Raw genomic sequence first — 16,061 nt, 5'->3', positions numbered from 1 at the left:
GTTTTTCTGTTGTGATCATTTCACATACAAAAAACATTTAGATTTAGTTTTACTTATTAGATTTTTTATGTGGGACCCGACACAACATTACATAGCTACAGTTACATTAAATTGTAATGTTACTATGTTCTCCACTAAAGAGAAGAGAGCAGCTGTTCCCTGCCATACTGCTGAGATTAATTTCAAAGAAACTGCAAACTTATAATATTAAGCATGGAGTTTTAAACAATGACTGCTAGTTCATGCACAGAAATTCTTGAGAGGAGAGAGGAGAGGAACGTCTTTCAGCTTGTTAGTAAAGTCCTAAAGCACCATCCATCATTAGTTAATTCAATTTCTAGAGACTCGTGAGACTGTCAGCTAAAAGTATCAAACCACTTGGATAATCAAGACAAAAACAAAAACAGCCCAAGCCTGTTTCCTTTGGAGAACTTTTAGTTGGAGCCCAAAACAAAACAACTTCATTGTATCTTACTTTAACAGACTGTTTGCCATTTGGAAAGTGTTTCATTTTCCATTCTCACCTGTTCAGGCATGGAGATTCTCTCTCCGTTGATAAGTGTGAGCACCTTGTTGTCATCCATGACAGAGTTCATACTCTCTATCCACAGTGTGTCAACAGGCCCGTCGAACACAATCCACTTCTCGTCTGGTTTCTCATCTAAAGGATGGAGAGAAGAAGCAGTGTGTGTCACAAAAGAAGTGAGGTGTCATAGTAGAAAAGTAAGACATTCTACATAAGTTTTTTGGAGTGAAAATGGAAAATTTAATAACTGAAAATTGCAGTTGATCTGGGTTTGAAAAGTGAATTGGGTACTGCCACTAGAAGATGTGTGTTATTAGTGCTGAGTGTTTTTAGTGTCTGTACCTGCACAGGCTGATCTCATAAGGGAAGAGAGTACTCCATCACTCCATTCATTGGTGGAGAGGTCGTTTTCACCATACAGCTCTCCCAGACTCATTGCCTTGGGGTTTAGAGGATATTCCTTTTGCGCCACAGGGTCCAAAGCAAGAAAGAGAAAATGACAAAAAAAGTGACAAAGTGCTGGCAAGAAGAAGTGCATACATCAAATTCCTGTCACTGAATAAGCAATAAGACTGAGGAATTAAAATGAATAAATTGTAATGGTTGAAGTATTGATATATACACTTTCTACTGGCAGATCATAATTGTCACAGGCTATGTTGTTTGTCAGCTAAAAAGGACTAAATGCTGAAAAAAATGTTATACTGTAATTTAACAGTAGCTTTTCAAGTCATTTTTCAGATCCTCATGTTTTCATCTATTGCAAGATTAGCTTCGGTTACTAGCTCTGTTTACATGTTAATACAACTGCTGTTCATGCGTCCAGCCATCCATAGTTTGTTGATTATGCTAGCATTAGAAGAGGAAGACATAGACTGAAATAGACATGCAAAGAGCACTGAAGAAGAGGAAGCAAGAGCCAGAGACATAAATAGAAAGAAGCAGGAAGAAAGCTAGATGAAAAGGACAGAGAGAAATAAGAGGAAAAGAAAAGATTCTACAGCCTGCTAGGGCGTCTTTGATGCTGTACATCAGCATGTTAACATTCTACCAATGACAATGGTAACTTGCTGATGCTGAGAAGCTATAATCTTTACCATATTCACCATCTTACTTTAGCATGTTAGCATGCTTAGATGTGCTAATTAGCACTAAGCACAGAGTATAGCTGAGGCTGATGAAAATTGGTTATGACAAAATAACTGCAAAACTAATGTATTGAACAATAACAAAAAAAAGAAAATCACCAGTGAGATGGAAAAAGTAAAGAAATCACCAAACTGTTTGCAATTAATCTGGAGTGACATGAATGTCCGTACCAAATTTCATGGTAATCCATCCAATAGTGTTGAGAAATTTCAGTCAATTCCAAAGTGGTATACCAACTGACTGACAGACATTATTAGCCATGTCACTAGCATGGCTAAAATCTAAGTAGTGCTGGAAAAAACTGTAAACGTGGCGACCGAACCTGTCACTTAATCTAAGTTTGGCTCTGCAAATGAAAAGAAGCAGATAGAAGGAAATGAAGACAAACAGACAAGCAGACAGGGTGATGGTATTAATTTGCATTTAAGTGGGAAATGTACACTAGATATTTGAGCCCTCAACAGCAGTCAATAATGTGAAAAAGTTGTTTTATCACAACAAAATAATTGCTTACAGTGTCCCTAAATCCCATAATTTTTCCATGAAAAGACTTTGCAAGATAAATTGCCTAATATTGGAGCCAGAAGTGTTTGTCAGTTTGTGTGAATTTTACTTTCTCAATACGCCTCTCAAAGTGGGAGCCCAAGATGTTCCTTTTCATTACAGCAGCACTATTAGCCAATAAATTACACAGTGTATTTTTTTCACACCCACCTGGACAAGCTGGTAGCCAGCCACTCCCTTGCGGTGCAGGGCAGTGAGGGCACTTTGCAGGACCCTCCAGGTGACCGTTTTGGCACTGCCCGTCTTGCCCACCAGCATGGAAGAGTGTCGAGAGTTTTTGGTCTCATAAAGTTGAATGACTTTGGTCATGGTAAAGGGAGTCACCTGCAAACCTCTCTGACGAAGCTCCACCTCTATGGCCTCCTTCAACTGAAACAAAATGGTGGCAAAACATAGACAGACAGTCAGAGATGGTGAAACTCTGAGTGATTGTAATTATACAGAAAATTCTGATACATTGACCATGATGTGCCAGTATATATGTATATATAATGTGTCTCAGGCTACAGCAGTTTTACAACCCAACCAATTCTGAAATCTTCTTAGGCCCCTTATAAGATATGTGATGCTGATACAGTGTACTTACAGTCATAAAGGTAAAGCAATAAACACTGATAAATCAAAAAAGTGTTGAGGTTCTACAAAAGTTATGGGAAGAAGCTGCAAACGAACAAACCAAAGACAGGGGACAAGGTAACTGATAATGAAAGGTCTGAAGGATAGAGCAACAAATACAGACTGAAGAAAGAGATAGTACATTTGCTGACTGAGGTAGAAAACTGACCACAGAGTGGGTGAATCACAGTGAGCCAGAGAAACAGACAGAGAGAGTTGAACCACATAGCAGGGGAAGGTTGAGTCACAAAGAGAGAGGAAAGATGTCTCAGCTTGAAGGTGGAAATGAGAAACGAATGGAGCCTGTCAGAGCAGATGGCTGAGAATCCAGTAGCTAATAGTGGGGGAGCCTCCCAGCCAAATTAATGACACCCTCAAAACTATGCAACACACACTCCCACCCAGCCAATCTGGCTGGGCCTTTGTCTGAATCAGGATGCACAAACATGGGCATACACAAACAGAAACGTGGCAAATACACACATATATAGATTTATACATGCATGAACATGCATGTGTAAAAACGCATACAGACATCACCACACAGAAAATGTATGCCCTACAGTGTGCTCAGTGCATACAAACATCCAAAGCCAAATGTCAGGCACAACATTTCTTAGGACTGAAAAATACCCAAAATGTGTGGCCCAAGGTACTATCCCACCCATCCCATCCATCTACAGAGACAATGATGAAAATGTTAAAGCTGATGCAGTAACAGCAGGGTGCCTGAGTGTTGTAAAACTTGTTTGATTGTTCTAGTTTCACTATTAGTCAGAGATGTTAAAGGATCAGGAATCCTAGATCAGCTTACCTTGCCATAGTCTATAACGGGTGTTTCCACAGCAGGGAACAAGTCCTGAGTGATCCCATTGAACAATGGCAGGTCAGTAGAGGTCAGCTTAGCAATGTTCATGTCTTTCATAGCCATTAACAGGATCTGCAGACAGAGATACAAGGTCACTCATAAGTTCACTTCACTATAGAAAAGTTTAGTTCACTTGAAAGGGAAGTAGTTAGTGCAGATACATCTATAGTTGCATGATTTGGCAGTATAGATAGATAGGGCACCAAAAGAGAGATGACAGCACAGCTTGGGTTCACATTCCAGCTCATGAAGTCATAGCAACAGCCTGCTATTCCCATGCAAATGTATCCTCAACCACTCAGTCATAAAAGCAACCCCACAGAGAGAAAGATGACAGCAGCATCTATGACAACAAAATGCCTGATAATATGCTTTTAAAGTGAAGAAATTTTTGGGTAAAAACTAAGAAATAGCTAGTTTTGTCAAAGCTTACCACTTTGTTTGTGAACAAACCTCAACTGAGCCACTGAAAGAAATACCAACTGAAGACAAATTGCCTGTTAAACCGGAGTTTGGCATGATGCAGAGTTTTGTGACATTGACAATTATAGTGTAGGAATAGCATCAGCAGCAGCAACCACAATGCTAGCAATACAATTATTATAACAATATTTATTTGGAACAGAGTGCCACTTCAGCCAAACAGGACATCGGGGCAGAATTTTGAACTACTTTAGCCAATCATAAGGGATCTAATGACCCCGTAGCAAGTCCTCAAACCCCTGTGTGTGTGAGAGAGAGACAGAGAGATTGATAGACCTACTTCTTCATCAGGAACATTAGAGCAAAAGCGGCGCTTCTTTCCAGCATAGCGGAGCAAGGAGGTAAGAGCACGCAGGCCAAAGTCATAGTGGTCCTGTTTAGACAGCTGCTGCACCGCCAGGGAGTACAGGGTGAACACCTTCTTAGCCAGGAGCTATGAGGACAAAGAGGAAGATTTTTTTTTTTTCTCAGCATGCTGTAGGTGTGTTAGCTCCAGAATGTTTACTAATGCACACCAACTCTGTTGCCTCTCAATGAACACACACACACACACACACACACACACACACACACACACACACACACACACACACACACACACATAGTGGCATGAAGCTGTAAGTGAGTCAACAGTAATCCTGTTCCAGCACTGGTCCCAGAGAATGTGTCTGTGGTAATCATCACCCTTATATAGATACATACACACACACTATTCCTCTCAAACCCTGGCCCTGCACCAAACCCCACTCAGACAATGATCCCAGAAATCAGAGGGGAAACAATTGGGTCAACACCCACCACTCATCTATGTTCAGCTGAGGCTCCACATCACTTTGTGTGCACATACAATTGTCTCCTGAAAACCTTGATAAATAATTAAAAAATCTCTGTAAGTCTGTAACTTTTATAGGAAAAAGCTAGCAGGGTATTTTTAATTGAATTCATCAGATTGATTTGATGATACTGCATCTCTATCAGTGTGGAAGAACTCAATCTCATGTACTGATTGCCTGAGCTCTTCACATAAAAGAAGCTGGGATGTTTCATTAAGACTGTGATAATTCAAGAAGATATACTTTAGAAATCAATGCGCAGTCAGAACTGTGTACAGCATAAAAATAGCACCCTGACAGAATCCATTAAATTAATACAACTGCTATACAGACAAGGCCTTGAAGCAGCTGAAGTGAGTTTCCTTTTATAGTTACATAGAGAAATAAAATATATTTATGTTGAATCACTGTCTCTGATCTACGTCCTTACCAATCTAAACAAGTCTATATCACTGCTGTTCAAAGCCTCCCTCCAAGCATTGTTCCTGGCAGAATGAATAAAGCAGCCAAAACAATCTGTTCTGCTTTTCTCTTTTTTTTTTTGGCACACCACCAGAATAAATTTCCTTGAGTTGTAGTACCTTGCAGTTGTTGAAGCCCTCTCCAAACAATATGATCTCAGCAATTAGAGTAGAATCTGGCACTACCATGGAGATAGGTCTGAACATGGACTTGAGGTTGTCTGGGAGCTCAGTACGCCCAGCGTAACCTACGGAAAGATACAAATAGAGAGAACAGATGACAACTGCAAACACTGAAACAGCCAATTATGATAAGTTTTCATGAAAGGAAAAAAAATATTAAAATGTCTAAAACTATTTCTGCAACAACCATCCATCAATCAATTCACTTCTCTTATGTCTATTTGTATGCTCATTATGTCCCAAATGTTAACACTACATATTAACATATGCCGACATAATATGCAGTGTATGAATTTACTTATTTGTGTTGACCTACCGGGATTCATGGTGATAAAGATGCCACATGACCAGACCAGACGAATATGCTGTCCATCGAAATGGAACTTTGATTGTCCAGCTGAAAGGGCAGACAGGATGGAGAGGATCTGCTGGGCCACTACTGACAACACCTCTATGTTGATACGGTTGAACTCATCAAAGCACCCCCATGCTCCCGTCTGTTCAGGGTGGACACAATTAAATACATACAAATTGAGACACACAGTGAAAAAAAAAAGAACAATTTTGCATTGCCTTGCATTATCATGTTAACTACAGTCATCATCATCATCATCATCATCATCATCATCGTCCCTATCATCCATGTCTATTCCTACCTGTGCCAGGCCAGAGTACATGCGTCCCATGGATTTATAGTCTAGTCCTTCAGAGCAGTTGACTACAATGACGTACATCCCTAAAGCTTTGCCTAGGTCCTTCACTGTCTCTGTCTTGCCAGTACCAGCTGGGCCTTTAGGAGAGCCCCCCCGATGCAGATGGAGTGCTGTGGTCAGAGTCATGTAACACCTGCACAGAGACAAAAACTGACATTTACTCTATATTTTACTTGTGATATGCATACATATATGAATGAAAATTAAACAATTAAATAAACACAATGTCTCAATGACTTGGATGTAAATATCTTGATATACAATACGCTTAATATGCAATTTCTTGCACAAAAAGTTACAATTTAATGTTAAGTTGTATGTTGTTTTCTGTTTTTTGCTATATTCTCTTATCGTCTTATGTTTCATAGTGTTGTATGTTGTCATGTTGTCTGCCTGCCATTTGCACTAATAGAGACTAAAACAAGGAAATACAGTAAGTTTGTTAGCTTTTTTATGCTGCAATGTAAGAATGTGAGGTCTGAATATAAACTAATATATATAATGCAATTACTAATCTACCCTTTGTAACAGCTAATTTACATAAAACCGGCACTAATCCTTTTAACTGTGAATGCACAAAGAGCCAAAGTGTAATGTAGCAATTGTACTAACAATGCTAATGGTAGCCTCTGCTGTAATGTAATTTCCTGAGTGGCTTCAGTGTCATCCAGGGGTCTGATACTCAGTAGTGACATTATAAAATTAAAACAACATTTTAAATGTAAAACTATGTAAAATACTGTGATGAATTAATTCACTGATATATTATTGTATATTGTTAGCTGGTGCATTGATTGACTGAATGACTGATTGTGACCTGTCAGTAAGTGGAGTGATGACAAGCCGTCCAGAATTGCCCAGGTACTCGTAGCCATACTTGAAACGTGTGTTGGTCTGTCGGATTATGCAATCATCAACATCCTGTTGGGAGAGCAAACAAAACTATGTAAATATAATATGTAAAAACTGTGAAGCAGGGGGAGGGTATATGTACTGCAGTGTTTGTTTTACTGCCACAAACTACCAATTGATGAAAAGCTACTTATCTATACCCACCTGTTCCATTCAACTATTGCTTTCAGATTTTTTCTGCAAACTTAATAGTAGATTTCTTGAAATAGCAGGATGGAAAAACCAAAGCCACTGTGGAAATGTTTCTGAAATTACAGCTTAATAGAAGTGATCCTATCAGCTCTTCTTTTTTCCACACTGTCTCCTGTATGTTGTGCTTACTTGGCTCTCTCAGGGCATACCTTCTCCCAGTATAGTCGTAGCTGGCACAGCCATTCAAAGGCATTGACATCATTGCAGCCTGCCTTGGCCAGCTTGTCAATGACATCCCGAGCATGAACTTCCACTGTGACAAGAGCTACAATCTTCAGACGCAGGACTTTGGACAGGTTGCCACGGATAAGCTCTGAATAGGACTGAAGCATGGACACCTGAGAGAGAAAGACAGTTATAGAAAAGGCTCAAGAGGTTATTGGAATCCTGTTAATTCTTAGCATCATTATGTCGCTGTCCATGGTGCTAAAAAGCTGATAAATTGATTTTAACGTAACAAGATTAATTTCACTGTAAATAATTGCACTGTAAAAAAATAAAATAATTACCATATCAGAAATTGATGATCATCACACTTCCAGTTTGCTGTATTTTATGTGATATATTTGTGTACATTACAGGATGAAAGTAAGTATAACAAAGTAAACTTTCAAGTAGCCTTGAAAAGCTAAAAATTCTGATGGAGACGTACTAGTGTGTTAACAAATCGTAAGGTCACTCAAAAACATATCTACATGAAGACAATATCACACATGTTTCAGTAAAGTAAGAAGTTAAAAAAGTCAGTTAAACCTGTCTCTTCTTCATGGATTTAAGGGAAGACTTGTCAGCTCTCTCCTTGCCGGTTATGAGAGACTGAGTGACATCAGCAGTCCACTGGATCTGACTGGCTGTGATCAGCATCTGAAATAGGAGGAGTAAAACCTGGTAATTCTGTTTTATTTGGTTTTAACATTACCATACTGCTGTTTTTATCACATTTATTAACTCCACAACCATGAGAGGATTCTATAAATTAAATGTTAGGGAATGTAGAGCTTGTGTACCTTAAAGCAAGGTATTGCCTCAACTATTCAGTGACATGGATTGAATTAAAAAAAACAATCCAAGTATAGGATTTTAAGATGGGTAATTCTGAGTGCAGCAGGAATTGTGATTTGTAAATTGATCAAAATCATTGTGTATAGGACAGCCGTCTTTACTGGGAGAAAATACCAATTACGAAAAACACTTGATATTTCACAGTGGTTTTCAAATTGGTAAATCTATTTGCATTGCTTTAAAATGCAGCTTATTTTTAAGACTGTCAGAGTCAGTAAGTCAAGAGCAAGTCATTGCTTCAGTGTCAGTCAAACAATCAGAATGTCAGATTGGTGAAGGTTCAAAATCAGAATTAGAGACAAATATACCTGTCCAGGCCAATCTTTGACCCATTTGTCTCTATGTCCTGTAATCCTCTTCAGACTTGCAAGGCATTCACTCAGACGAATCTTTAGTGTAACACGCATGATATTCTCAATATCACACAGCCAAACCTACATGAACACAAAACAAAATGGTGCTCATATTATCTACCATAACTCTCATCATAACACTACCATTGTCATCATAACCATAATCATGAGCATCATTACTACTGTACCTCCACAGGCTTGTCCAGTTGCACTATACGAAAGAACTCAATATACTCCCCATCAGCAGAGAACATCCCGGCAGCATCTCGCCTAATGCCAAACTATAGAAAACATAAACACACAGTGGCATCTCTCTGTATGTACTGTTCCATCATAATCTGATTCTATGTCATCTGAAAACTGTGTTTTGAGGCCTGTTCATCTTGAAAATATGAAAATGAAGTTTCTTTAATCAGGTCTGGTGTGTCAGTATTGTGTATCAGGAGTGCTCACCGTATTGTGTTTTGTTTTGTTTGGATACTGACAAATTTTAAAAGGTTATGTAACAAATTAAACTGAATTGGAAAAACAGGATTTATCTCATCTTAGTAATATGTCTACTAGGGATCATGTTGTTTTGCCCAAAATTCTCATCAAAATTTGGCCTGATATTCATTTTAATAATATTTTTATTCATATTTTCCTGCTAATACAATTGCACAGGACTTAGCCTGACATTATTAAGTATTTCAAATATGTTTGGCAGCAGAATCAATTTGCCTGGATAATAGCTTTTCTTTGATGCTTTTGATGTATTTTTTGTCCCATAATATCAATCCAGTAAAGGTGTTAGAGTAGATCCACTGCAGTATAGAACTTAAGGTAAAGACGCATAAGTGATGTAAACATGTCACATTTAGTAATCTAGTTGAGTAAGAGTAATTATACGCACATCATTTAGGTGCAAGGCTATTAGAAAGCAGCATCAATGAAAGAAGTAACGCTTGCATACTTACTCCAACCCGACAAAATGTTAAATTTCATAATCTAATCATAATCAAAATTAAATAATTCCTTCACAGAAGTAGTGTAGCCCCCGGCCACTGAGTGTATGTCCGCCTTGGATTGTTTTTCTGATTCTGGTTGTATTCATCTAAGTTCCCTGCCTTGTCAGTGCGTAGGCTCTTGATGTTGTCGAAACACTTCTTCAGGTGGGGTTGCATGGCCTCTGGGTTCTGTGACTGCCCCAGGATCTCCAGCACGTCATCATTAGACAGGAAGTAGAATCTTGGGAATATCTGCCTCTTGGTCTCCAGATACATGTCAAGGGCCTTCTGGATCTCCTCCAGCTTGGCACTCATCTCTGACAGCTTCTCTAGCAAACCTGAAAGACAGAGGTGACTGCTTACAGAAGCTGATTGTGGAATTAACAAAAAAATGTCATTCTAAATATGCATATATTTATATAACTGAGAAGTTTCTTTGAGAGTGAATCACGTTTGCACAATTATTGGCAGTGTAAAAGTTGGCAGCACCACATACACATCCATGATAATCATTTAAAATACAAAGGATCAGTCTGTTCAGGGTTAGGATGAAATATGAGACACATTTCTTAGCAACTGTAGACCTGACACACATCAAAATTCTCAAGACATAAAACATAATATGCAAAAAGCAACCAAAGTTTAAGAATTTTATATATACAGTATGGGTGGATTATTAATAGATTTTTTAAATTTCAAAAGGACATTTTTTAGGCCCTGAAGACACCCAGTAAAATGTGACAACATATTGTTAACAACAAGTTTTTGAAGAGACATGAAACATTTGTAATACCTGGGTGGTGTGTTCCCTGCAAGGCGTTGTTATCCTCATTAAGTCGGCCCATGATCGTCTTCCAACTAGCACTAACATCTTGAAACTCTTTGCACTCATGAGGCAGCTGCTCCCTGATGTCCTTTCCTTGGAAGATGTTCTGGGAAGGTGAAAGAACAAGGAAATGGAGAATGACAGAGAACGATTGAGATACTGTAGTGAAAAGAGATTAACTGTCATCTGTATTATCTGGAGAAACATATACTGTGTGATATATGTATCTAATCTAATCTCTCTAATAAAAAAAGACCATAACAAATAACAATGTGTATGTCATCCAATGGTGAATTTTCACAGACAATAAAGAAAAGTTAATATCCGTGTCTACTAATGAACCGCATGACATAGTATGTGAGTGTGCCTCTTATACCTCCAGATAAATCCACTGACGCTGCACAGTGAGGATTGCTTCGATGACTTCCAGTACTAAGGACAGCCGGCGTTCCCAGCGGTCAACGTCTCGCTCAAAGGCTTTGACAAAGCGAGAAGCCTTCATTGTGGACAGGAGAACCTGGTTGTCCTCCAGGGCCTGGAAAACCTCCTCTGTTCCCCTGGGAGAAACAGGTAAGGAGCAGAAAACAGTACAGGTTTTTGAATCCAATCTAGTTGCATAAATTCTGCAATAAATGATATCTTTGTGAAGATGTTATAATGTTTATATGTTATTATGTTCAGTTTTGGTTGAAACTTTGTAAGGTTGCTAATTAATGATTGCGTTTGACTTCATAATATTGAGAAATGTTCCGAATATTCATCCCCCCTCGTGTACATAATGGGGTAGAGCCTGTTTGCAAAGGAGGTCCCTGTTAACATACATAATCATTATTGATTTTATATGATGACTAAGTTATCACGGAAAACAATTGCATGGATGATTTGATACCATAAAGGTGGACAAGAGGCACGTTTTGTTGGTTCATTTTTATTTTATATTTTATAAATAAGCAGTTTTTTTCAGTGTGGTAACTACGGTATGTTTCACTGCTGTTATTGCATGACTTTACATTAACCTAAGAGACACACAGTACTTCCAACACCTACAAATATTTTCAGGCATACGAACCAGCAGTCATGTCTTTTTCAGACATTTCTGTTTCTTGTTCAGCTCTTTTTATGAATGATTAATTTCTCAAAAGAATTTATTTAAATGTTTGATGGGTTTCATTTTCTGTACTTTCATTCATCCTTACTTTACTCTTGGCTCTACAATCTCTCTCTCCCTGCCTCTCTTCATCATGTTTACTGTGGGCCAGTGGCTGACTGCAGCCTTCCACCCTCTATGGAATCAGTGACAATGGCCTGGGCTGCCAACTGGACTGGGCCTAGGGTCTGACTCTGCTTATTCTTATATGCAGCAGATGGACTGGGCCTTCCTGCTTTCACCAGCCAGGCTGCCAATTGCCTAACTCTGTTCTGCTCACTCATCTCTGACTACAAACAAACACACTCACTCCCTAATTATGACTTATGAAACAAGGCAGAACAGACAGATTCCTGCTCACATCACATATGCTCTATACTATATAGCAATGCTACAAAGGCATTGCATTCATCTATCTATAGTACACAAAACACAGCTAGACTTAGACATCACTGGATGGCAGTATTGAGCTGTACTGGGCTGTGGGATCTAGTGATGCAGGTAAGTAAGACAGAGACACAAATCTATGGCATATGTTGGAGCAGCTTTCAGCCTGGGTTACAGTTATAACTCCATATTCAAGCAAATTCTCTTTCCCCCATGATTTCTATTTCTCTGACAGAAAAATAGCAAAGACTTTGTATGAGTCTAAAATGAATCTAAAATGATGGCTCATTCAGTTATGATTATATTGGACCGAGTGGAGTTAAAATGTGTGTAATGCTGATGAAAATGTTTTATTCTGTTTTTACAGCTTTTCCTTTGTAATAGATGTGTGTGGCAAAATGTGGGCCACAGAGCGACAAGTGATCTGCAGTTGTGAGTTACACTACACAAAACCATTCCTGTACAGCACAGTGTTGTCAGTCTCTGAGGACGTGAACCCTCCACCCAACCCTGGCTCACTTCAAGGCTCACTTTCTCACCTCAGCCGATAGTGGCCTTCGTCTTTGTGAGGTGCGATGTCCAGGAATGTTTCCTCCCATGTCTTGGTAATGTCCTCCAGGCCCTTTAATATAAAACACAAGGAGTAATATTAACAGACAGGACGCAACACTGAGAAGTGGAAAGATGAGAGTTGGTCATTTCTTTTCCTTTTCCACAAGCTTAATGACATACTGTATGTTCATCATTAGATTATTAATGGCAGGACACCACTGATCTTAGTTTTTGATGAGCTCTACTGCTTGCATCCATCACAGATGGAGAACCTTTTGGACATAAGTGGGATGTAACATGTATGTGCATGTAACATCTCTTTTTTTCACTCTACACACTTGCCTTGTAGATCTTTGTGAGCATTCTTTTGTACACATGTGGTTCTTTTCATGCCTCTCTATATTTTCTCTGTCATTTTCTTAGCAGTATGTATAAACACTACTATGACAATATATTGTATTTACAAACTGTAAATGCAGTAATAAGTGTAATATCATAATAGGCATGGCTAGACACCACAAGTAAGGAACATTTTGAACCGTTATGTAGTATTTCAATTTAAGAATTACTACAGGTTGATCACTTTCAAACCTGGTTAATCACAAATAAATCCCATGACTGCACCTTTCAGGCTCTACTTCACTCACAGAATACACTACACTACAATGCAGTCCCCAATTCTTATTACACAATTACCTGCTGTTTTAGTAAATCAGCTGCTAATTAAATGCAGATTGCGGTTGCAAATTGAATATGCATATGCATACATGCATAAATCTGGCCCTAAAACTGCACTGATGTAACCCCTGTGAATGGGGTGGGGAGTGGAGAGGGGTTAGGGGCAGGATTGATGTTGATACAGGTTGAGAGGCAGGCACAGCTGCTCCATGAGCTAGTTAGAATGAATGGAAGCAGGTGAAGATACAATAATGCCCACTAAGCATCCGTTTAGACTAGAAAAAGAGACTGGACCTGTTCAATGGAGAGTTCCTTGCTGGCGGCTCCAGAGATCTCACAGATCTTGTCAGCATACTTGTCAAGGCCCAGTGATATGATCTTCTCCAGGGTGAATTCAGTGCTGGTGTGATCAAAGGAGCACTGCAGCTCATCGCAGATCTGCTTCCAATGCCTGAAAGAAAGGTGGCATCAGAGGAATGATTATTCTGAAAGACCTGAGTAGATCTGCAAAGAAAGAGCTGAAGGGAAAAAAAGTAAAGGTGAATGCTAGCACCTCCCAGCTGACTATCACCATGTAAAGTCAAGTCAATTTTATTTCTATAGTCCATAAGTCATATATCACACATTTGCCTCAAAGGGCTTTACAAACTGAACAACATATAATACCCCCTATCGTTATATACTAAAATAAACACAGACAATAAGACATTATAAAAACACATGCTTACTAAATGCTAACACTCAAACACTTACAGTAAAACGTTCTCAAAGTTAAAATAAAGTAAAACTTTCATAACATTACAACATTTTATATTCATATATTATATTAGACACTACCTAATTACACTATTAGCTCAAATATTACAACATCCAGAATGTAGCAGTGACCTTCTAATCCTTTGCTGATCATTTATCTACTAATATTAGTCTTCTAAATGAGGAATATTTAACTATATAACAGTTGTATTTTTCTTTGTGTTCATGCTTTGTCTTATACAGTTTCTTCCTGTAGCAGTATACTGTAACAACTGTTACTATGGCAAAACAATAGTTACAAGATACTTGGACTAAAAACACAATCAATAATAAACAAATAGATACTTTGGCTCCAATCAGTACCTGTCTCTCATGGCTGGGTTTCTCAGGTCAGCAATGAGAGGGATGATCCTCTTGAACTGGTCAATCTTGTTCTTGGAGAAATCCACGATGTCCCAATCTTTATCCTGCAATCAGACCAAGATCAGGTCTTTACTTCTGTGTAATGTCTGTGTTAGAGCTGCTGTGGGGTTTAGATTTGTGCATTTGTGGTATAGGCACCAAGGTTTGTATTATTCATACAGTACTGGTATTGTTTTGGAATTTATATGCATTTTATTTGCATGTAATGAAACCTAAACAGACACAAGTAATATATTATGGCTGACGCTATTCAATGAACTCTGTGTGGTAGAGCTGACCTTGAGTTCTCTCTGGAGTTTGTGGAGTTTTTTGAACATGTCCTGTGCTGTGCCCTCCATGTTCTCCGTCCGCAGCGTAGCAAACTGATCAACCTTCCAGATGTTCCAGTTTGTATTCCACTCCTGTGTAATCTCCCAGACCTGCTGCAGGTAATCTATGTCCTGTACAACACATACAGACACAAGCAAAATACAATCATTAAATATGTCTTGCATTACTCTTACGAGGCTTGCAACACCCACAATCGCAAAACCCAGCATTTGAATTTGGCCTGGAACCTTCGTCCCATGTCATCCCCTCTCTCTCATAATCCAACAATTTTCTATTACTATATACAATCAAATAATTGTTAAACTACCAAAAAATGCTTACAAAAGTCTTTCCTCATTCAAACATAAATATCCAGTTTATCACAAAGATACCTTCCATAGTAACCTTCTCTGGATTAACTGCTAATTATGTTGGAGTCTGTATAAGCTTATGTCAGGACAACAGTGTGTTATAACTATGAGCCTCATGGGTAGTCAGACCTTCTCCAGCATTTGGATGTTTTTGAAGGGCGGCTGCTCTATCTTGAAGAAGCCCAGGCCGTGGAGGATGGTGCTCTCCTCCCGTTTTAGAGCCTCCAGTTGGCTGCGATGACCTACTATTTGCTTTAAGGCCAACTCAGTGCTCAGTGCACTGTCAAATGGACCTGAACATGCAAAAAGTAGATACACATACACACATGAAAAAGCATACACACACACACAAACAAGCATATATATACGTCAATCCACACACAGAATTACAAATATACAAATTCAAACACATTGAGCATAGCTTACAATGTCTCCTCTATCTTCGGAATACACACAGATATGCATATATATAATAAAACCATCATAACATGGTCATCAAAACCAGGGATGGCAAACTGACAGCTATGTCATACAGACAGTACAAAGGAAATATGCTGATTATTTCTCCCAACACATTAGAGTTGGTATATGTCTTGAGAAACTAGATATTTGTTAACCATTAAAGATTTAGTTATATTATCAAGGTAGCTATCTGTAATATGTCTCATGTAATATCTCTGGTTATATTAGGCCATTGTGAGCAATGTTACTG

The 16,061-nt window shown here is 38.7% G+C and overlaps 1 protein-coding gene across 4 annotated transcripts in view; it reads right to left on the bottom strand.

Moving 5' to 3' along the window:
* dnah2 (dynein, axonemal, heavy chain 2) overlaps window positions 1-16,061 on the bottom strand; it is a 63,811-nt gene that overhangs the window by 32,198 nt on the left and 15,552 nt on the right. For all 4 annotated transcript variants that reach the window (XM_042400333.1, XM_042400336.1, XM_042400334.1 and 1 more), the window contains 21 exons: window positions 15,479-15,642; window positions 14,948-15,109; window positions 14,610-14,713; window positions 13,785-13,941; window positions 12,800-12,882; window positions 11,103-11,283; window positions 10,694-10,832; window positions 10,021-10,238; window positions 9,103-9,195; window positions 8,870-8,995; window positions 8,253-8,363; window positions 7,649-7,837; window positions 7,213-7,316; window positions 6,339-6,528; window positions 5,999-6,179; window positions 5,620-5,747; window positions 4,486-4,638; window positions 3,669-3,794; window positions 2,390-2,608; window positions 869-986; window positions 525-661 (listed from right to left, as the gene is read on the bottom strand). In XM_042400333.1, coding sequence (XP_042256267.1) covers window positions 525-661; window positions 869-986; window positions 2,390-2,608; window positions 3,669-3,794; window positions 4,486-4,638; window positions 5,620-5,747; window positions 5,999-6,179; window positions 6,339-6,528; window positions 7,213-7,316; window positions 7,649-7,837; window positions 8,253-8,363; window positions 8,870-8,995; window positions 9,103-9,195; window positions 10,021-10,238; window positions 10,694-10,832; window positions 11,103-11,283; window positions 12,800-12,882; window positions 13,785-13,941; window positions 14,610-14,713; window positions 14,948-15,109; window positions 15,479-15,642 — 3,083 coding nt within the window. The remainder of the gene's footprint in view (window positions 1-524; window positions 662-868; window positions 987-2,389; window positions 2,609-3,668; window positions 3,795-4,485; window positions 4,639-5,619; window positions 5,748-5,998; window positions 6,180-6,338; window positions 6,529-7,212; window positions 7,317-7,648; window positions 7,838-8,252; window positions 8,364-8,869; window positions 8,996-9,102; window positions 9,196-10,020; window positions 10,239-10,693; window positions 10,833-11,102; window positions 11,284-12,799; window positions 12,883-13,784; window positions 13,942-14,609; window positions 14,714-14,947; window positions 15,110-15,478; window positions 15,643-16,061) is intronic.

This window comes from Thunnus maccoyii, chromosome 22 (genome assembly GCF_910596095.1).
Source record: "Thunnus maccoyii chromosome 22, fThuMac1.1, whole genome shotgun sequence".
Taxonomy (NCBI): Eukaryota; Metazoa; Chordata; class Actinopteri; order Scombriformes; family Scombridae; genus Thunnus; species Thunnus maccoyii.
Note: the sequence above shows the minus strand (reverse complement) of the source record. Positions and strands in the feature narration are given on the sequence as shown.